The following is a 22,348-nucleotide window of genomic DNA, read 5'->3' on the forward strand; positions in this document are numbered from 1 at the left end:
GGTTCAGATTCTCCTACTGTCTGCTTCGGCCTCCCAGCTGGAAGGTGGGGTTTATAAACCCAGCGCTGTTTGATAAGCTCCAGCCGAGCTCCCTGCACCTGAGCACTCCACTTGTACCTCTGTCCCCATTGGAGAACCACGTTTGTGCTTTTTATGGTGGACTAGCTGCTCTTGCATTCTCCATGGAATATAATCTAGACTGCGCCCTCTTTTTCTGGCTCAAGGGAAACAGTTCTGCTTGGTTTCCTGTGACTAATCCTCAAACGAGAACTGCTTTTGCCGATAAAACTGCTAGTGAATCATCTGAACATCCTTCCCTGCCGCCGCCTGCTCCCCATGACTCTGAGTTACTCCTGCACGGCTCACGTGTGCCATGGCTCATGGCTGCCATGTCACCCCCATTTGTTTTCCTGCGGGCGATCTCTTAGGCTGTCGTGACTTTGTAATCAGATTGAAACACTGAATTGTTAGCCCTCCAAAGCCATGTGTACAGTGGACTCGAGAGGTGATGGGAGAAGGTGTCCTGCCGTCGTGCCATCTGTGTTCAAGGAGCTGACTCTCCTCGCCCTGCAAGCCCTTCCCTGAAATTCACTTCTCTCTCCACCTCCACCTTCCTGATGAGGGAAGCGTGGGCGGGGGGCGACAGCAGCCAACAGCCCCAGGGACTGCAGCTGACTTTGGGGCTTTTTTCTCTCCGTTGATCTGAATATAAAGAGAAACCCAAGAAAGAATGAGAATAAGTGAAACAAACATCTAACTCAAGAGAATAGAACAGTACAATTTGTTTTTGGAAAAAAGCAGAAAGACTGAATTCACAGAGGTAAAAGCAGAAATTAATGAGCTGGAAAACAGAAAAAGGGAATAATAATAACACCAAAGATTTGTTTTTTCAAAGCATACAGAATTCAGGTAACCTTTGCAAAAAAACACAAAAAAAACCCAGATTCACAACATAAGAATCTATAAAGAAAAGATCAATGAGAATAGAAATAATCATGACGCATTACCTTGTTCACCTCTTTGAAAGTAATTTGAAAACCTGGGATGAAATGGGCAGTTTCTTAAGAAAATACAGTTTACCAGTGTTAACCTCAGAGGGGTCATGGGTGCTTGGGCTCAGTCATGTCCGACTCTGTGACCTCATGGACCGCCAGGCCCCTCTGTCCATGGGATTCTCCAGGCAGGAATACTGGAGAGGGTTGCCATTTCCTCCCCAGGGGGGTCTCCCCAACCCAGGGATCGAATCTGTGTCTCTTGCATTTCCTGCATAGGTGGGCAGGTTATTTACCGCTGAGGCACCTGGGAAGCCTTCTGAAGAGTTAGGTCTACATGGGTATTCCCCTTTCATTTAAGGAATAGGGAAAGTTGATAAGAACCTACCCACAAAAACCCACCAGACCCAGAGACCTTCACAAATAATTCGTCCAAAACAGATTTCCGTTGGGACAGCGCTCATGCCGTTTTACTCGAGCACAGTTGCCAGAAGGGGCCACTGGGCGGCTGGGGGTGGACGTCACAGATGTGAGCGTGACCTCTGGGGCATCTGCACGCTCCATGTGGCTGCCGGGTCCAGAGGGGCCTCACGGGCATCCATGAAGTCCAGTGCCTCCCCAGCCGTCTTCTGTGTGGAGGGCCCTCTGCCACCTTTCTTTCCTGTCTCTCCTCACCCTTGAAGTGACCGTCATTAAATCTAACGAGCTTCAGCTGTGTCCTCACAATCCGGGCAGCAGACAGCACTGCTCCTCCCTCCCGGCATCCTCCAACCTCCTGGCCAAGACCGGCCTCCAGGACCCGCACACATAGACCAGGCCCTGCTGCCACACGTGTGCTTCCAGTCGAGGTCAAGAGCTGTTTACTTAAAAATAAGAATGCTGTGTGCTCACCGAGCCCCATTCCTGAACTGTCTCTTCATTCACTGAGAGCAGGAGTCAGTGTGTTTGCACAGCTCCGTGGGTTTGATGAACAAGACTGCAGGAACAGACTTGGTGTCCTCAAAGCTAGGCTTAGTGAGGACACCAGCTTCAGCCTGTCACTCTTATGGGGAAGCAGGATGAGTATTAGAAGTTTTAGTTTGGTAGGAAATATTAAGTGTTCTTGTAGTTTGTATCGGGCTTTTTGTTTGAAGAGAAATAAATCACATTTTCCCCAGTTACATTGCTTAAACACCTCTTGATCACCTATATGTCCAGCTGTGTCGCTGTGAGAGTTTCAGAAGAACTGTCATCTATTGGCAGATGATGTGAACTGACAAGGGATTAATCTCCAAAATATACAAACAGCTCATTCAGCTCAATATCAAAAAAATAAACAACCCAATCGAAAAATGAGTAGAAGACCTAGACAGTCATTTCTCCAAAGAAGACATACAGATGGGCCGCGGGCACATGAAAAGACGCTCAGCATCGCTAATCATCAGACAAGTGAAAATCAAAACTAAACTACACTGAGGTGTCACCTCACCATTCAGAACGACCATCATTGAAAAGTCAACAAATGCTGAACGCTGGAGAGGGTGTGGAGAAAAGGGAACCTTCTTACACTATTGGTGGGAGTGTAATTTGGTACAGCCAGCATGGAGAACAGTATGGAGGTTTTTTAAAAACTAAAAATAGAGCTACCATATGAACCAGCTCCTGGGCATGTATCCAGAAAAGATGAAAGCTCTTAATTTGAAAAGATCCATGCACTCTAATGTTGGTGGCAGCACTGTTTACAATAGCCAAGACATAGAAGCGACCCGCCTGTCCCCTGACAGATGGGTATGTATACCCACACACACACAATGGACTGTTCCTCAGCCATTGAAAAAGAATGAAATAATGCTGTTTGCAGCAACATGAGGGGCCTAGAGATTGTCGTTCAGAGTGAAGTGAGTTCAGAGAAACCAATGTCACGTGATAGCACTTATGTATGGAACCTGATAAAAATGATACAAATGAACTTATTTACAAAACAAAGAGACTCACAGGCATGGAAAACAAATTTATGATTACCAAAGAGGGAAGGTGAGAGAGTGATAAATTAGGAGTTTGGGATTAACAGATACACACCACTGTATATAGAATAGATAAACAACGAGGACCTATTGTATAGCACAGGAAGCTATATTCAGTATCTTGTAATAACCTATGCATATATCCTTTTTCAGATTCTTATGTATATATATATATATATATATATATATATATATAACTGAATTACTTTGCTGGATACCTGAAACTAACACAACATAATAAATCATGTATATTTCAATTAAAAAAAAAAGAACTGTCACCTGTACCCCTAGAAACTTTGTGAATTCTGATTAGGAAAGAAAATTAATACATACCAATAAGAAAAGAATCAGTTGCTGATCCTGGCCACACTAACCCAGGGGAAAAAGTCATCAGTAGTCATCTCACGGATTTATTCAAGGTTCTCAAGTGGATCTAACAATGAAAACACTCACCTGCAGGGACTGAAATTCAGTGAGGGAGAGAGTTGTGAACAAGTAATTGAGGCCAACATGGCAACCACTTCCTATAGAAGGAAGAAGTTGTGAGGGTCACAGAAATGGAGATTAATTTTAGCTGCAGGAGTTACATGCATTGAAGTATGAGTCAAGGCTTCACGGATAGTCGAGAAACAAATCGTTTCTTTAAATTAAAAGGTTTGCTGCTGCTGCCGCGTAGTCACCAACAAGGAGTGGGCAGTGTGTCGGGGTATGCTAGCCCGATCGGAGTTGACTGCACACGCTTCTGAAATGGTGGTGCTTTCATGTGGCAGGAATGTAACTGAACAGAAAATGGCCAGATTTGAAATGGCTGCAGTGTGTGATGTGAACCAAATGTTTTGTTTCTAATTATTTGGTAACCATGAATAGAATATATTAATGGACATAAATTCACTGCACTTTGCATTCTGACTTCCCTCTTAGTCTTTAGATGAATCCTGGGGCTTTTGTTGTTAAATACTCTTGTGATTTCACACCCATAGGTTCTGCAGTGTCACAGGCCAGGCCTGCTGTGTAGTCTGACGTAGGAGACCTCCTGGTCCTAATTTCAGCCTCATGGACTGTAGGCGGGAGGCGTGACTGTAGCTTTGATTTCTTCCAGGCTCTGGAGGATCGTCCCAGCTCACTCCTCGTCGACCAGGGGGACAGCAGCAGCCCCTCCTTCAACCCTTCAGACAACTCCCTGCTGTCCTCCTCCTCGCCCATCGATGAGATGGAAGAGAGGAAGTCCAGCTCTTTAAAGAGACGACAGTAAGACCCAGTGTTCTAGTTGTCAGCGCTCGGGGGCTCCCCTGCTGGCCCAACCATCTTCAGAGCTGTGGCCCGGCTTCCTCTCTGAGTCACAGGAGGAGACCCAGGGTCTCTTCACTGAGCAGTTACACGAGCGTGCTGTGCTAAGTCGCTTCAGTCGTGTCCGACTCTGCGACCCCATGGACTGTAGCCCACCAGGCTCCTCTGTCCATGGGATTCTCCAGGCAAGGATGCTGGAGCGGGTTGTCATGCCCTCCTCCGGGGATCTTCCCGACCAGGGATTGAACCTGAGCCTCTTGCGAGTCTTCTGCGTTTGGCAGGCGGGTTCTTTACTGCCTGCGCCATGTGTACGTGTGTTTGCAAAGTCTTCAGAGCCTCAGGAGGCTGCAGGGAGGCATAGCCGCAGCATTCGTTTATTTCTGCATTGCACTTTATTTGGAAGCGAGTGATAGGAGAATCTCTCCTGTCACTTCCGGTGAGAAGCTGCTGTACTTTCCATCACATTCAGGCGTGTGTGCTCTGTCGCTCGGTTGTGGCTGACTGCGACATCACAGAGGGTAGCCCACCAGGCTCCTCTGTCCATGGGATTTCCCAGGCAAGAATCCTGAAGTGGATTGCCATTTCCTCCTCCGGGGGATCTTCCTGACCCAGGGATCGAACCCACTTCTCTTGTGTCTCCTACATTGGCAGGCAGATTTGTTATGACTGCGCCACCTAGAAAGCCTCGTTATATACACAGTAGTAAAGAAAAAAGGCAACATAGAATTAAATGCAGTCCCAGGAACGTGAAACATACCTTCATGGTAGAATTTTTTAGTTTCAGTTAAAAAGTCCTGAAAAATATTACAAAGGGTTTAAAATTATACTTGGAAAAGAGGAAAAAATTTACCAGCCACATGAGCACGGAGACTTGGTTTGATGCTGTATCCCAGCATCTAGAGTGACTTCAGGTGCATGAGAGGTGCTGGTTAAATGAACAACCAACCAATCAGCCAATTAACTTTTCCAGGTCAATTGAGGTGGTTTGCTGTAACTAATCAAGTGACTGTCCTCTATCATCTGAATGGCCTTAAGGATCAGTGGTTACTGATCCTTACTGAAAGGAACGTTTCTGAGTGATGTGTTCTGACCCAAGGCTTTAAACATCTGAGTTAAATTTCTTTTGTATATCCAGAAAAGCTTAAAATGACTCAAGCGTTAAAACACAAAGAAGCAGAAGACCGGCTTCCTTTAATGTCTTGGCTTTATAGCAGAGTTACATCTTAGCTTCTCTTAGTCATCGTCCACACGGTCAGAGTCTGGTGACAGGAATGCATCCCGGACGTGAGGTCTTTTGTGACCTCCGCAGTTCTGTGGGTCACCCACGTGAACCTGTGAGTGGTTGGGGACCCGAAGTGCAAGTTTGTCAGATGACTTCACAGCCCCTGCGGAATCTGACCTGATGAAAGAAAGGGTATGAAAGAGTTTCGTCAGACAATTCCTTAGATTGTGGATTGTAAACACTGTTTTTCCCCTCCCTTTTTTCAGCTACGTTTTACAGGAATTAGTGGAGACAGAGCGTGACTATGTGCGGGACCTCGGCTGTGTGGTGGAGGTGTGTGCTTTCAGAGATTAATAACCTGTATCAGCTAGCTCTGAGGCTTGTGAGAAGGCTGTTCATCTGGACAGTTGAATGCTGATAGCTTCTCAAAAGCCTTGGAAAATATTTTTTACTAAAAACAATAAAACAACCAACAAAATATTTCTGAAAAATAAAATTTAGCCAAATATCTTAATAACTTTTTAAAGACTTCTTTTTTGAACAGTACATCTTGACAGGAGTCTTCTTTTATATATATATATAACATATATATGTATGTGTATATATATATAGTTTGTAAATGTTATCTCCAAACAGTGAATTTCTGGTATGGAAATCTGGCCTTTGATTATTTTATAAGAATGTGGGCATCACCACGGAAATGAGGACATCTTTGGTTGAAAAGTCAATGTGACCAGCTCTGGATTCAGTTACATCCTGAATCCCCCCTGGGTTTGGAGCTTGGTCAGGGGCTGCCACCCCAGGCCATTTGCTTGTAGTTTTCACAGAACGAATATGTCACTAGTTTCACTGACCAGAAGTTACTCTGCAATTTGTAACCATAGCTAAGCCGCTGCCTTTCATCCAAAATCAAGGGTCATCGCTGGCCTTGTCCCTACATTAACTTCAGGGCATCATCATGTTAGTAAACTCAATTCGTGAGAAAGCTATTTTTGTAAAATGAAACTTTATTATTTATTCTTTCAGCTTTGCAAATATGTACAAGGCAGTACTTTTTGGATGGACATTCCATGAAAAGTAATAGCTATTACAGTTAATTGCATAACATAAAAGATTAAACATGCATGACATATCAAGAATAACTTCAGAGCTTCTTGTATGGGCTGAATCACATCTGAGTTATATAGAAGTTTTAAACCACATTTTAGCAACATAGTTAACCAGCTGGTGTTAGAAATCAATTTGTGGAAAGTATATTATTAAATCCTTATTTAACAAATTATGTAGATAATCCAAAAAGAAAAGAAAGTCTGTTTATATCAGATCAGATCAGTATTGAGAACAGAGGAAATAACGCTTCATGCCAAATAGTTAATATTTACAAGCTGACAAGATCATTTACATTTATTTAAACTTTCCAGTTCCTCAGAAGAGTTTTGATCTTTGAATGCTAAACAGTTCAGGGAGAGAAAGTCATGGCAGTGAATGTGACTATATTTTCACGGGCCAGTTAAGGACATATTTCTCAAAAGGTTTTTGTTCTTAAATAAACAGTTGGTTTACAAGGCAGTGCGTATGTCTGTTTTGTCCTCTGTGACTCTCAGTCAATAAACCACTGCTTGATTCAAACATGTTCAGTGAGATAATCTTATCTTTACATATTTACTTTCAGGGCTACATGGCACTTATGAAAGAAGATGGTGTTCCTGACGACATGAAAGGCAAAGACAAGATTGTGTTTGGCAACATCCATCAGATTTACGACTGGCACAGAGAGTACGTAAAATACACGCCACACTCAGCCGTGGGCTGTGTGTCATCACCCACCAAACTGCATCACAGTCTTGTCGGGCGAGTGGGAGAGGATACCTCTTGACTCATTTCATTTCACTAACCTGTATAGCCTCGTGCAGGCAGCTGGTGCAGAGGAAACACTGCTTTGCTGAGGAGTTTTCTGGTTGTTTCATGGCAGAGGAAGTCCCTTACCTTCTTCATGCTGGTCCATCCAGGGGCCCAGGGAGCGGGGGAAGGTGGGGCTGGAGGCCTGGGTACCGAGTCTGACCATCTGGGTTCATAGTCTGGTCCTGACCCTGAGCTGTCTGCCTCCATCCTTCATTTGGGTCACTGTGTTACCCGCCTCGTGGGGTTTTTATGGAGTGACTGAGTTAATACACATACATAAAGCACTTAGAACACCACCTGCATGGAGTAAGCTTTGATGAGTATTTGTAGTTAAAATTGCAGCCACCTCTGTAATAAACACAAATTACTATTAAAGAGTTATTTTTCAAGTCAGCACCCATGGGGAAAGTAGACATGATTGCCCATGAAAATCAAATTTGATTCCAGTACCTTGCCACACCTGTCCTGATCTGTAGTGAAACCAATTTTGTAAAGGGATATTTGGTGCCATTATCTAATCATCTGGTCCCAAGGCTGGTTCTTAAGCTATGACAGAAAAGGGGAAACAGCACCAAGCTGCTGGGATGACCAGACAGAGAAATTGCCCCTGGAGATACAGTGTCTGCATGGTATGTGCAGAACCAGAGGATAGTGCATCTTCAAATGCAGGACAGTTCAACATGGCATTCATGGTGTGCTGGCTTGCAGGTCAATAAAATCCAAGATACGAATAGCAACATATGGAAGTAATAGCTAAGGTGGGCATACATCTTACCAACAACTCTAGTCCAGACGAAGTGAAGAGCAGTCATCTGTTTTGTTCTGTTTCTGTGGTTATACCTACTTTTGATCTTGTGTGTATGCTGTGTACCCAGTCATGTCTGACTCTTTCGCGACCCCATAGACTATAGCCCAGCAGGCTCTTCTGTCCATGGAATTTCCCAGGCAAGAATACTGGAGTGGGTTGCCACTTTCTTGGCCAGGGGATCTTCCCGACCCAGCTATCGAACCTTCATCTCATGTGTCTCCTGCATTGGCAGGCAGATTCTTTATCACTGCACCACCTGGGAAGCCCCAGTTTTATCTTAATGGGACCTAATATTTGCAACCTGGAAGTTGATTTTGATAATATTTGAGAAAACTCTAAAGCTGTCACAGATTACATTCAGATTTGAGCCTCTTAAAAATAACCATGGAAAGAATATGAAATTCACAGGTATGCAGACCAAGATAAAGAAAAATGACCAACTGCTTTGAAGCATTTTTTTTTTTTACCCCATATTCAGATGAGATTTTATTATTTGAGTCATTTTAAAAAATGAAACAGAAATGTGGATTATTCAAGAGGAAGGGAAGATTGCCAGTCAAGGGGTGTTTTGCTCTGACTTAACCTTTTAAACTGTTTTAAGTTGTATCTCTTTCTGCTTTCTGTCCTAACAAAACGTTTTTCAGTATGCGTTGTAGTGTCTAAACATATACTTTACACTTCCAGATTGCTAATGTCAAAACAGGCTATTTTGAAAATTTAAACCTCAGTCTAAAATTGGAAGGTCAAATCGGAGATGGTTCTAATATTTCTCCTTTCACTGCAGCTTTTTTTTAGGAGAGTTGGAGAAGTGCCTTGAAGATCCAGAAAAACTAGGATCCCTTTTTGTTAAACATGTAAGTACAGAAGCATTATTTATATTCTCTTCTATATTGTCATATTTAGTAATTGGCTTGTCAGATTAAAGGAGAACTCACTTGCAGTTTACAGAAATGTTTATATTAAAATCAAACCGTACAGTATCAGCTGGTTGGAATTCAAATCCCCACTGCTCTTCTACATGAGAATGGTCTGCTTTCCCTGTCACCTGGCCCAAGTTGGCTGTTTAGCTCACAAGCAGGCCAAGATGGTCCGAAGGGGACCAGAGCCAGACCAGCAGCAGGAACATTTGGAAACGTCTCTGGGCAAAGAAGTGTCTGGTGCAGATGGTGATGTACCTAGATGTGCAGCGGGTTTAATGTAGTAACCAAGTATTTGTAAATCTAAAGCAAGCATGTTGGAACTTACTGGCAGTCCGGCCGTTAAGACTCCATGCTTCCACTGCAGGGGGTGTGGGTTCCATCCCTAGTTGGTTAACTAAGATCCCACATGCCACATGCTGTGGCAATAAGACAGACAAACAAATTAATTAAATAAGCACGTTAAGAATAAGGGTTTTTTTTGGTTTGGTTTTTAGGAAAAATTACTATATTTTCAAAGTGACCAAAGCTTTTGTATTTTTGCACGTCTCCTTAATGTCTGGCTTAATAGAAGATAGATGCGTGTTTATATCTTGTTTCTGTATTGAACCTACTGTGATATTTTTTTTAGGTAAAATTTACGGGGGAAAAAAATCTATCCTCACGCAGATATTTGGTTAGAAAGGAATGAATATTTTAATAGCCTTTTCAGATAATTTCTTAAAGGTTAGTTGCAACATGGAATCTGAAAGCCCATTGGTGACCTCACTTTTGTTGCCCTGAAAGCCACAGAGCCATCTTGCTGTTAAAGACACTTTGCCTCCTGCACCAGCTCATGACATCCTGCATTGGTCTTTTGGAAAATCCTGACCCACTGATTGAGATAGATCTTCCAGATGGTGAACTATTTCAATAAACAATATCCCCGCTGCCAAAAAAAGAAAAAATCAGATTTGTTCATATCACCACCCATCTCTTCACAAAAATCTTTTAAGTATTGTCAAGTTCTAGTAGCTCAGCTGGTAAAGAATCGGCCTACAATGCGGGAGACCTGGGTTCGATCCCTGGGTTGGGAAGATCCCCTGGAGAAGGGAAAGGCTCCCCACGCCAGTATTCTGGCCTGGAGAATTCCATGGACTGTATAGTCCCTGGGGTCACAAAGACTGAGTGACTTTCACTTTCGTTTCATGGTCAAGTTCAAGATGGCAGAGCCACGTTCTCCAAAATGTTAATTTTTTTCTTGAAAGCTTAAATTTTCATTATTAATAGACATTGCAGGTTGTTTGTCTTGAAACACAGGCTTATTTTATCCATGTTCAGGAAAGGGTTTAGCAGATACCCACGCATAAATAATTATAGTCCTTGAGGCTTTTAAGTAAAAACAAGCAGCTGGTTCAGCTCATGGCTCAGTCACGCGAGGGCGCTGCCGCGCCTGCTCTCACACGAGGCAGACATGTCACCAGGACCCCCATCTTATCACTGGAAGGTTAGAAAGGTGTATAGCCCGTGGTTGAGTCTTAATACAATGAATTTTTGTCACTTCATCAAGGACAGTCTCAGCTGAAGCTGGCATGTGTAGTGGTGAGGGATATTTGCTAAAATGCCAGCGGTTTCTCCTACCACTGATTTTGCACATCACTGCAGATGGTAGCACATGAAAAGGATAGGTGACAACTTAGTATTATTTGAAAATAGTTTGACCTGATGGGTCCCCAGGAGGCCTCCAGGACCCCAGGGGTGTGCACAGCACACTTTGAGGGTCAGTGCAGGAAATAATGGCTCAGTATTTAAGACTGCCTTCAGTATTTAAAACTAAAGAGCTTTTTCTAACCTCGTTAAAAAAAAAAGCCAGGCTTCCCGGAGCCACTGGCAGGGTTTGAAGGGTGGAAAGTGATGCTTGGTGTAATACTAAGAACTGTGTTCTTTCACCGCCTCTGGTGTTTTCCCAAGTAAAGTGTGAGGTTTGCTGTATCTGAGGGAAAGATAAAGAAGGGCTGTTTTTGGAGCCAGCATCAGGAACCTGGAATGTGCTCCCAAGAGCCTAACCATGCGGTTTTCTCGAAAGAAAAGTTCCTTTCCAAATGTAGTGATGCTATGTACTTGCTTCCTGTGTTCTAACCCATCTGTTTGCCTTCCTTTTCTAGGAGAGAAGGTTGCACATGTACATAGTTTATTGTCAAAATAAACCAAAGTCTGAACACATTGTCTCAGAATACATTGACACCTTTTTTGAGGTAAGACTGACTGAGTTACAAAGCAATTCTGAATTGTTGGTTACAGCTGATTTCCAAAAATTTGTTTCCCACGAGATTAAGCAATCATCAGGAAATTAGCCTCAGTTATAAGACTCCTGAACTTGTATTTCTTTCCTGTAAACCAGAGAAGTGAGTATAAATTCAACCTGTGATCACATCCCTTAGCATTCAGAGCACTGGGGTCACAGCTAAAGTCAGGGGCTTGGGGCTTCCCTGGTGGCTCAGTGGTCAAGAATCCGCCTGCCAGGGCGGGAGACACCAGTTTGATCCCCAGCCCAGGAAGATCCCACATGCTGAGGAGCAGCTAAGCCTGGGAGCCACAGCTGTTGAGTCTGTGCTCTGGAGCTGGGAGCCTCAGCTACTGGAGCCCAGGCGCCCTCGATACATGCTCCGCAGCAAGACATCCATTTGGCTGGCACGAGAAGACCATGAGCTGCAGCTGGAGAGTGCTGCCTGCTCACCAGAGCTAGAGAAAAGCCAGCACACCCAAAAATCAGTAAACAAAATGATTAAAAAAATGATGAGTAACCTTAACAAAATCAGAGGTTTTTAAAATCAATTTCAGACTAAGGCTCACTTTCACATGCAGGATAATTCACAATCTAAACTTTTAGCCTAGATATAAAATATTTGTATGAATAAAAGTAAGCAACTGAAAAAAAAGGCTTTTGTAGGCAAGCATAGAAGGCTGCTTTGAAAAACAGCTCAGGAGGCTCAAACATGGCCATTCTGAGCCGTGGGTCATGTGGGTAACCCACACTGGTGGGTTATGTGCAGCGCGGCCTCTCTTCTCGTTACCTCTGCTACCATGTAGTTAACGTTCCTGAGTTACAGGGACTGAAAATTGCCTTTTAAAAGGCAGTAGTCAGTGTAGTTGATTCACAGTGTTGTATTGGTTTTTGGTGTACAGTGGGGGTGATTCAGTTGTACATATATACATACCTGTATATGTACATATATTCTTTTCCATTGTGATTTATTGCTGGATATTGTGTGTGGTTCCCTGTGCTATACAGAGCAGCCTTATTATTTATTTTGTATATAGTGGTGTGTCTCTACTGGTCCCAGGCTCCGAATTTATCCATTCCCTCCCCACCTTCCCCCTTTGGTAGTCATGATTTGTCTTCTATGACTAGTCTGTTTCTGTCTTGTAAATAAGTTCATTTGTATCATATTTTAGATTCCACATATAAGTGATATCATATGTGGGGGGCAGAATTGTTTAAGTCCCAATAATTTTTAAGTTTAAATTTCAAATGATTAACATTAAGCACATCTTATGAATCACATTCAACCTTCTGTACTTGCTAGTCTCTTCAGATGTCTAGATCGTTCAGCATGTTTTTCGGTTTCATAAAACAGAAAAGGTTTTCATTCTAGATGGACAATAAAATGTTATGTCAAAACGAATAACTAACTGATTAAAAGACAGCACTCAAGATCCTTTTCTTCCTCCTCCAAAACCCCAGGACTTAAAGCAGCGCCTGGGCCACAGGCTGCAGCTCACGGACTTGCTGATCAAACCAGTGCAGAGGATCACGAAGTACCAGCTGCTGCTCAAGGTGAGGCTCTGCCGGGGCCCGAGCCCACTCGGCAGGAGGACGAGACTCGTGAGGGGGCCGGCGGGCTGGGCAGCTGATGAGCATCTTTTCTGTAAAAAAAAAAAAAAGAAGCAGTCTTGTCATTTCTGATTTCCAATATTTCCAAATAAGTTTTTTAAAACTGAAGGAGACACCTTATACTGTTTTCTCAACTTTTCATTTACATCAGGTTCTGAAACAAAACATCTGTGAAGGTGAGCTTTTTCTCCCCACCACGGATCTTGAATACTCTCTTGGGCTCTAACCCACCTTGCAGGTTTTCTGTCTCCTTGGGGTTTCAGATTAAACGTTTAGGCTCTGCCAGTTCCTCTCTGAGGGCTCAGCAACCGCCCTTGAGTGATTCAAATGCCTCAGCACCCCTGAAGGCAAAGTCAAGCCATTTTCCGTGATAAAAGTGACTGTTGGAGGTGGCGAGATACCTTCACACATAAAACTCAGAACCTGGAGGTAAAGAGAGATGAGCGCCTGTCTTGGGGTGACACAGGAACCACGACCTGCTTAGATCAGTTGGGTCTGACTTTCGCCCTCCTGTGGCTTGAGGTCCGCCTGGGGATATCTTACCTTATCTTTGTGTTACTGGGAGAAAAAAACGAGACTGGCCCAATAGCTGGCATCCTGGTTCAGCAGAAAGGGTACTGCTGTGTGACCATCACCCTTATCATGCCCTTGTGTCTGTCTTCCTCCTACAGGACTTCCTCAAGTATTCCAAAAAAGCCAGCCTGGATACATCAGAACTAGAGGTACTGACACCCCGCTGGGTGCGTCTCTGAAGCAGCCTGTCCCTGGGGGGGGGCCGGGGGAGGGGGGTCTCCCGAGCCCTGGGTGTGCCGTCCGTCCACTCGCGGGCGGGCAGGGGAGGAACTGAACAAGGGGGTAGATTGGAGGGTTAGTGCTCCAGCCTGGCCCCAGAACTGAAGGCTAACTCTGCTCCCCCGCTCCACCTGCCCTGCAGAGAGCCGTGGAGGTCATGTGCGTCGTCCCGAAGCGCTGCAACGACATGATGAACGTCGGGAGGCTACAAGGCTTCGACGTAATGTGGCTCCTCCTTAAACCTACTGCTCTGCCTGGGATGCTTGACCACCACCTGCAGAAAGCCGACCCTTTCTGCTTGGTTCTCTGTCTTCTCTCGCTGTCCGTCACCCTGAGTGGCACCATGTTTCAGCTTTTCTGGGTGCATCTGATTAGCTTTTGGAGGAGACCTTCCCCTGCTCAAAGCCCAGCACCTCGAGGCGGGAGCAGGCAGGCCTCTGCTCTGTCTCCAGGGCCCTCTGCTATGGAGGAGCGAGCCTCCTTCCCCGGCACGCCGCGCAGGGGCCCGTCCATCTGTCATCTGTCAGACCCCGGAGCCTGACTCCAGGTCCCTGGGCTCCCCCTTAGTCACAGACTTCTCTGTGAGTTGCCAGACCCCTCAGATTACATATGCCTACTAGCATCCTGAGGATGTCCAGAGCCCAGAATCCTTTTTTTTTTCTTTCAGTTTGATTGTCGAGTAAGGAGACAGGAGTTTTTATTTTTCTTGTCTACTGTTTTGCTAGAGGAGTGGGTTAGTTTAACATGCTGGGGGTTCTCAAAAAAAACAAAAAACACACAGACAGGCTCTCCTGGAGGCTCCTGTGCATTTGTGAGCGGGTCCCACCCAGGATGCTAGTGGCGCCTGGCCGTGGACCGCCCCTGGAGAAGCACGCTTCCATTGCGAACTACACCCTTCCATCCATTTTCTGTCTCTGACTGTAACTGAGGCCAGTGGTTTACACAAGAGCTGGCAAGAATTTTATTTAGATGATTTTTCTCTTTGGAGCTAAGACCTCATTATACTAAAAGAAATGTCTACACTCCATAAATTAATACCAGAAAAATACATCATTCTGTGGGAGGAAAACTAAAGAAACAAAAGTTCCTGTATCTTAACTTTGAATGCAGTGTTTTCTTCTGTTCCTCTGCACCCTTTCCACATCCAGGGTAAGATCGTGGCCCAGGGCAAGCTGCTCCTGCAAGACACATTCTTGGTCACAGACCCGGACACGGGGCTGCTGCCTCGCTGCAAAGAGAGGCGGGTGTTCCTCTTTGAGCAGATCGTCATTTTCAGCGAGCCGCTGGATAAAAAAAAGGGCTTCTCCATGCCAGGATTCCTGTTCAAGAACAGTATCAAGGTAACTCGTGTTTGCCTATTTTCTCAAGCACTAATGCGTATACCTGGTACGCTGAAAAAATGTGTCCTTTTTAATGATGACGTGTCCTGATCTTTCCTGCTCCTTGGAAGAAAGGTTGCGACAAACCTAAACAGCGTATTAAAAAAGCAGAGACGTTATTTTGCCGACTAAGGTTTGTAGAGTCAAAGCTATGGTTTTTCCAGTGGTCATGTATGGGTATGAGAGTTGGACTGTAAGGAAGGCTGAGTGCCAAAGAATTGATGCTTTTAAACTGTGGTGCTGGAGAAGACTCTTGAGAGTCCCATGGACTGCAAGGAGATCAAACCAGTCAATTCTAAAGGAAATCAACCCTGACTATTCATTGGAAGGACTGAAGCTGAAGCTCCAATACTTTGGCCACCTGATGAACTGACTCAGTGGGAAAGATCCTGATGCTGGGGAAGTTTGAAGGCAGGAGGAAAGGGGATGGCAGAGGATGAGATGGTTGGATGGCATCACTGACTCAATGGATATGAGTTTGAGCAAGTACCAGGAGTTGGCGATGGACAGGGAAGCCTGGCGTGCTGCCGTCCACGGGATCTCAGAGTCAGACACGACTTAGAGACTGAACAGCAACAAATCCTGATCTTTATTAAATATTTAGAGAATTTTCTAATACATGTCAGACCCTTTAAATTCACTCCATCCTCTACTGTCTGAGTTCCCCAGTGGCTGATGGGGGAACGTATAGCTGCAGCATTCATTTTTACCACCACGAGAAGACCTCACCTTTGTTAGGTTTTTTCTGCTCCACCTTCTCTAGGACCACATGAATTATTCAAGTTCAGAGGCATGGATTTGGAGAGGATATAGCTTACCTTTTTCTCTTCTTCATTTAGCAAGGATCTTCTCTGCCCTCAGAACCAGGCAGGGGGCTGTAGGGCTGGGCAGGCCAGGCGGTCTTTGCCCCAGGGTGGCTTGGTCTCTGACTAAGAAAAAGACAAAGACTGCAGATGGCCCTGAGCCCTGTAAAAGGTACAAACCAAGAGTGAGATAGAGGAGACCTGAGGTCCCAGCAGATTAACATTTCTAGTTAATTGTTTAAGCTACTCATTAAATTCCTGGTGATCCCCATATACCAGAGTTAAAAGAATCATTAAAAAGCTTCGAGATAATGATTTTCGAGGTAGTAAAAATGGTAGCTCAACCAAAGAGTGGTGGTTTCAATTTTGACCCAAGATGAACTTTACTTTGCACTTGACCAGTGGGAATAAATGTGCTTTAGTTTTTTTTTGTTTTTTGTTTTGTGGTAAAACAGTCGCTCAGTCATATCCAACTCTTTGTAACTCCATGGACTATAACCCACCAGGTTCCTTCTGCCTATGAAATTCTCCAGTCAAGAATACCGGAGTGGGTAGCCATTCCCTTCTCCAGGGGACCTTCCCGACACATAACATTTACCATCTTAACCGTTTGTCAGTGTCCAGCCCTCTGGTGTTAAGTACATTCACACTTGTCATGCAACCATCACCACCATCCATCTCCAGGACTCTTTTCATCTTATAAATGTAGAACTCCATCCTCATTAAACAATACGCTAAGGGCCTCATCCAAAGGGAATCATCTCAGTGCTGGGCGTTCTCCCCCTGGCTCATTTCATGTAGCTCAGTGGCCTCCAGGCTCACCTATGGTATAGCCTATGACAGAATGTCCTTCCTTTTTCAAGGCTGTTACAATAGTCCACTGTGTATACAGACACATTTGATTATCCATCCATCTGTTAATGGACACTTGGTTTGCTTCTGCCTTTTGGCCATTGTGAATAATGCTTTCTTTTTTTTTTTTTTTTTTTTTTTTAAGGTGAGCTGCCTTTGCCTGGAGGAAAACGTGGAAAATGATCCCTGTAAGTTCGCTCTGACATCGCGGACGGGTGACGTGGTAGAGACCTTCATCCTCCACTCATCCAGTCCAAGTGTCCGGCAGACATGGATCCATGAAATCAACCAGATTTTAGAAAACCAGCGCAATTTTTTAAACGGTAATGTGTGTGGTTACTTTCCAAAAGTACATGTTTTTATTTCTCATCTCTCTCCTGTCACATACGAACAGTAGCAACAAGACTCTCTGAGCAGTTACTGTGGACCAGACACTATGCCAAGCACTACCCACCTAGTGCTTCTTTCATCTTCCCAATGACCCGAAGCGGCCAGTCCCGATATTACTCCCATTTTATAGATGGGGAAGCTGAGGCACAAAGTGGGTTTGTCATTTGCTCCAGGTCCCATATGCTGTTGGTAGCAGAGTGGAGACACAGCAGCCATCTGGCTCTTGGCTGTGAGCCCCTTACCACTGTCCGGTTCATTTTGTCCCACGGTCTCCCACAGCATGTGTGCCCCAGAGCCCATCCTGGGAGAGGAATGTGTGAGAAAGACTAAGGCAGCAGACGGAATTGGCCAGAGATGTTGGAGACATTCTTGTGTGCAACTTTAAAATTTATGTTCTACCACATGGTAGAACTGCCCTCCTTGTTAAAACCAAGGCATTTTTTTTCCTTCCCACTTCTATGACACAAGTGATATAGAGGAGCAATACCATAATAATACAGTACGACTCAGGACAATAGTGAGGTGCCAACACCCCAGGGAAAGGTCTTCTCTGCAAGGAGAGAGACCACGCTGACCTCACATTGCAGACAGTTAGACTTTTTATATCCCTGACCTAAATCTGCTCGCTTCACCTTAGGGCCACTGCCTTCCACTCTGGTTTTAATTTGGTGATTACTGAAGAGCATCAAAAATTCAGTGAGAACTAGATACGCATTGATGTCGTATCTTTGTCCTTTTCTCCATGTCCATGTTCTGTATCTACGCCCTGGTCCAACAGGACACTGTAATCTCTCTGTCACATAAAACCAGCCCCACAGCTCGAGTGACATTCAAGAGCCAGGAACACAGGCACTGCGAGAAAGGTCAGGGTCACGTGGCATTTTTGGCTGAGGGGTAATCAGCCAAGTGCTAACTCCAGGGTCCTGTCTAGGCCGTTTATGGAGCGTTTCTTGTGTGTGCAGTTACAACTGGATGGCCGGGGCTAGGGGTATTAGGGGGACGGTTCCCATGCATGGGAAGAATAGTTCCCCCGGTGGCTGTGAGTGAATGCAGATATCTTTAAATGTGTTGTTTTTGAGAGCTTCACTGAACGCCAGTCCGCAACATGTAACTGTTGGGAAACCTCTAAACTTAGACCACTGAACGCCAGTCCGCAACATGTAACTGTTGGGAAACCTCTAAGCTTAGACCATCTTCTTTAAAATGAACTGAGCTGCTTTCCGAATCACAGGCATGAGTGGGCCATGCCGTTCACCCCTGGACTCTCAGCCCAGAGATGCTGAGGACGCTGCTCCCAAGGGCGGACAGATGTCGGGGCTGGAGGGGGGGCTCCAGCCCTGCTGGCCCACCTCTCCCTCCCCTTAGTCCTACGCGGGGCTGCGGCCCACGCGGCGCTGCGGCCCACGCGGTCGTTTGGCTCCAGGATACTCCCTCACACCTGCCCGACGTCTCGCAGGCAGGAAGGGGCTACATTAGACTGTCCGACTGGCAGAGGCTTTATTTAGCTCTGCAGGGATCTGTGTTGCTGTGCTGTGCTTAGGCATTCAGTGTGTCCAATTCTGTGACCCCACAGACTAGCCTGTCAGTCACCTCTGTCCATGGGATTCTCCAGGCAAGGATACTGGAGTGGGCTGCCATGCCCCACTCAAGGACTTGTTAGTGTTTGCCTGCATCTTCCCACAGGATGACGTAGCTAACTCACTAAGCCCAGAGATGGAACAGCTTCACAATCCCCCAGGGTTTGTGGAGCACCTTCCCCGAGGTGGTCCCTAACACCGCCTCCGCGGGTGGTAACCCCCAGCCAGGTTCCTCTCTGCCTCACTGCTCTCTGCTTCGCGGCAGCTGGACCCAACTGCCCCTGTGGGAACCAGCTGGTACCTGTGGAGTCCCAGCTGAGCCTCCCCAGCAGCCCTGGGCCCCCCTGGGACCCTGGTGGTTTGCAGGGATGCTCAGGGCTGATTCTTCTCCTTTTCCCCGGAGGTGGACATGTGTAGGCTGTGCTGGCTGCTCCTGGGCAGGAAACCTCTCCTCCAGCCTGCTCCTCACCTGTCCTCCCTGGGACCTGCAGACTGCCCTTGATAGAGCCAGTTTAACTCATTCATACTTAACAGTATTCTTGCCCGGAGAATCCCACGGACAGAGGAGCCTGGCAGGCTGCAGTCCGTGGGGTCACAAAGAGTAGGACAGGACCGAGCGACTCAGCACACAAGCACAGTTAAATCGAAGACCTTTTCTTTTTCCTTCCCTGGTGGGTGGAGCCAGCCCGCTGCCTGGCGGATGGGTGGGTGTCCCCGGATCCAGGTGACTGGGCGATGGTGGACACCCCTCCCCACCCCCACCCCACCCCCTGTGACGTGAGCCTGGGGCAATCGTGCCCCCTTTGCCCCTGTGACGGCCCCCTCCCTCGGTGCCCTAACCGAATCTCTCTTGTGCCTTGCAGCCTTGACATCACCCATCGAATATCAGAGGAACCACAGCGGGGGCAGCGGCGGCGGCGGCGGCGGCGGCAGCGGGGGCAGCAGCGGGGCCCCCAGCGTTGGGGGCGGCAGCAACCACGGCGGCGGCGGGGGTGGCCCCGGCGGCGGCGGCAGCGGCAGCTCCAGCAGAAGCAGACCCTCCCGGATCCCCCAGCCCGTCAGACACCACTCCCCCGTGCTGGTCTCCTCTGCAGCCTCGAGCCAGGCAGAGGCAGACAAGATGTCAGGTACGTGCACCCCGGGCCCGCCACCGCCTCCTCCCAGCCGCAGCCCCGCCCCGGAGGCTGGCACAGGCCCGCCCGGCAGGGCGCCTCCCGGCAGCGAGCCCGACGGTCCCGAGCGAGACGCCGAGCCGATCCCCAAGATGAAGGTGCTGGAGAGCCCCCGGAAGTCGTCTGGGGGCGCGCCGCCACAGGACGGAGCCGCCAAGGAGGCGCCGCGGAGCGGCCCGGGCCCCCTGCCGCTGGGCAAGGCCAGGCCCGGGGCCCCCTCGCCCCTGCACTCGCCTCTGGCCGCCGCCGCCGCCGCGTCCCCCTCTCCGTTCGGCAAGGAGCCCTTGCCCCCCAGCAGCCCCCTGCAGAAGGGGGGCTCCTTCTGGAGCTCCGTGCCCGCCTCCCCCGCCAGCCGGCCCGGCTCGTTCACCTTCCCGGGGGACAGCGACTCCCTGCAGCGGCAGGCGCGGCGCCACGCGGCCCCCGGCAAGGACGCGGACCGCATGAGCACGTGCTCCTCGGCCAGCGAGCAGTCCGTGCAGTCCACCCAGAGCAACGGGGTAAGAGCGCCCGGCCGCCTGCGCCCGCCTCTGTCCCGCGGCTCTTCTTCTAAACCTCCTGCCTGGCCGCCGCTGTCCTCGTACTAACTCCGGGCTCCACCGGCTCCTCCTCGGCCTCCCGCGCCGCGGACTCGGCGGGGGACGCCCGCTAACCTGCTCCCGGCGGACGGCGCGCCCCGGGTCTCTACTAACTCGCTCCTTGCTTTGTGTCCGCTAACAACGGGGAACGCAGACCATTAACCTTCCGAATGAATGCAGCATCTCTGAGCTTTTCACATCTTCCGACCAGCCGAGTATCTTGGAACCTCCTCTCTCTCTCGCCGCCCTTGCTTTCCTCGCACTTTTGTTTTTTTAGAGAGGGGTCCGTGTCCCGCCGTCTACCTCCTGCGTAAACTGAAACCTGTATACCGTTTTTAAGCTTTCTGCTCATCGCTTGGTTGTGCCCTTTTATGCCTTAAATTAATCTTTGCAGCGTTTTTGACTCATCTGCTGGAAAAAAAAACAAACAAAAAAAACTCAAGAAATGTCCAAGAGCAGCTCAAAGCAAACGCAGCTTGCACAAAGAGGGGAAGGAATCTCTCCGGTGGAAATATTTGCCCTTCCCCGCCACACACCCCCAAAAAAACAGCTGCACACGATTCACGAGAAGAGAGACTGCTTTAAGGGCCTCTTGATGCTGGGCTCTGGCCGGCGGCTGGGAGCGGAGGCACAGGCAGGCTGGAGTGGGGGGCGCCAGGATCTGTCCAGCAGGGGGCGCTGCGGGGCCTCGCCGGTCACTGTCCTCGTTCTCAGCCCCGGGGTTGCGGTGGTGGGTCTTCCCCCTCCCATCCTGTGGCTTCCTCACTGTCCTCCCCGACTGTTTCCTACAAGGCTGATGAATCCGATTCGTAACACCTCCCTAAAAGCATGCGGTGAGGGAATAGAACTGTTCTCATGAGTGTATGTTTGATCCTTTTATAAATTTTTAAATACATTTCCCCAAAAGGGTCTGTTGTCTCTCTTTATCCAAAAAAAAAAAAAAAAAAAAAGAATGCAATCTGGCTTTTGCATGTTTCTCTTTTTCCTCTGGACTTTTCATTAATGCCTTGTTTGGGTTGACTTGGCCTTGTTCTCTCCTCCTGTTTTTCCTCATGTATTTTGTTCACGTCAGTCTTTCTGTGTAATTGAGGAAGAAATCGAGAAATGGTTCTTGGTACGTTTATTAGTCTTTCAGCCTCACTCTCAAAAAGAAGTGGTCAGGGCAGGCATCCTCTGCTGTGGCCATCACCACTGTCCTGGTCGTGGTACCTGACCATGTCCTGCAGAGTGGCCTGGCCCCCCATCGCCTGTTAGTTCTGAAATGCTCCGTGTGCAGGTGGGCGTCTGAGCCCGACGTCAGCTGGAGGCAAAGACGCAGAGGCCCAGTGATGCGGCGCCTAGATGAAGGCTCGGTGCGGGCACCGCCTCGCCTCTGAGACCCCTGGGGATCAGCCAGGGAGCAGCCCTTGAGCCCATCCTGACCTGGACGCTTTGCCCCCTAAGCACCTGAGGAGGGCTGTTTCAGAAGGAACGGCCTCCCCCGCCCCAGTGCAGGAGCCTGGGCTGGGGTCTGTGTGTCTGTAAGCGCCCACGGTTAGTGCCCCCACCCCCAGTCCCCCCAGGATGCTCGATCCCAGCCCAGCACATGTGCTGGCAGGGTTTAGGTTGCAAAAGGTGCCTCTTATTTCTGCCTCTCGCTGTTTCTAATGTGCTCAGTTAGCTGGAAAGGGAAATTGCCAGTGTTTTAAGCGAGTCCAAGCACCTTACAGAAATGCCCTGGAGGCGTAAGAAGACCACTAAAGGCTTAGCACGGGCATTCAAAAGTCTCCTCGAGGGCTCTTATTAAGCATCCCAATTAAG

At 47.5% G+C, this 22,348-nt stretch overlaps 1 protein-coding gene across 3 annotated transcripts in view; it reads left to right on the plus strand.

Annotated features, from left to right (window-relative positions):
- TRIO (trio Rho guanine nucleotide exchange factor) overlaps positions 1-22,348 on the plus strand; it is a 355,050-nt gene that overhangs the window by 317,438 nt on the left and 15,264 nt on the right. For 2 of the 3 annotated variants that reach the window (XM_070476498.1, XM_070476497.1), the window contains exons 38-48: positions 4,095-4,243; positions 5,771-5,837; positions 7,177-7,280; positions 8,999-9,068; positions 11,276-11,365; positions 12,856-12,948; positions 13,677-13,727; positions 13,940-14,017; positions 14,946-15,137; positions 16,977-17,154; positions 19,662-20,470. In XM_070476498.1, coding sequence (XP_070332599.1) covers positions 4,095-4,243; positions 5,771-5,837; positions 7,177-7,280; positions 8,999-9,068; positions 11,276-11,365; positions 12,856-12,948; positions 13,677-13,727; positions 13,940-14,017; positions 14,946-15,137; positions 16,977-17,154; positions 19,662-20,470 — 1,881 coding nt within the window. The remainder of the gene's footprint in view (positions 1-4,094; positions 4,244-5,770; positions 5,838-7,176; positions 7,281-8,998; positions 9,069-11,275; positions 11,366-12,855; positions 12,949-13,676; positions 13,728-13,939; positions 14,018-14,945; positions 15,138-16,976; positions 17,155-19,661; positions 20,471-22,348) is intronic. The other variant, XM_070476499.1, reaches the window with a different exon arrangement.

The sequence above is a fragment of the Odocoileus virginianus genome, chromosome 14, assembly GCF_023699985.2.
Source record: "Odocoileus virginianus isolate 20LAN1187 ecotype Illinois chromosome 14, Ovbor_1.2, whole genome shotgun sequence".
In the NCBI taxonomy this organism is placed as follows: Eukaryota; Metazoa; Chordata; class Mammalia; order Artiodactyla; family Cervidae; genus Odocoileus; species Odocoileus virginianus.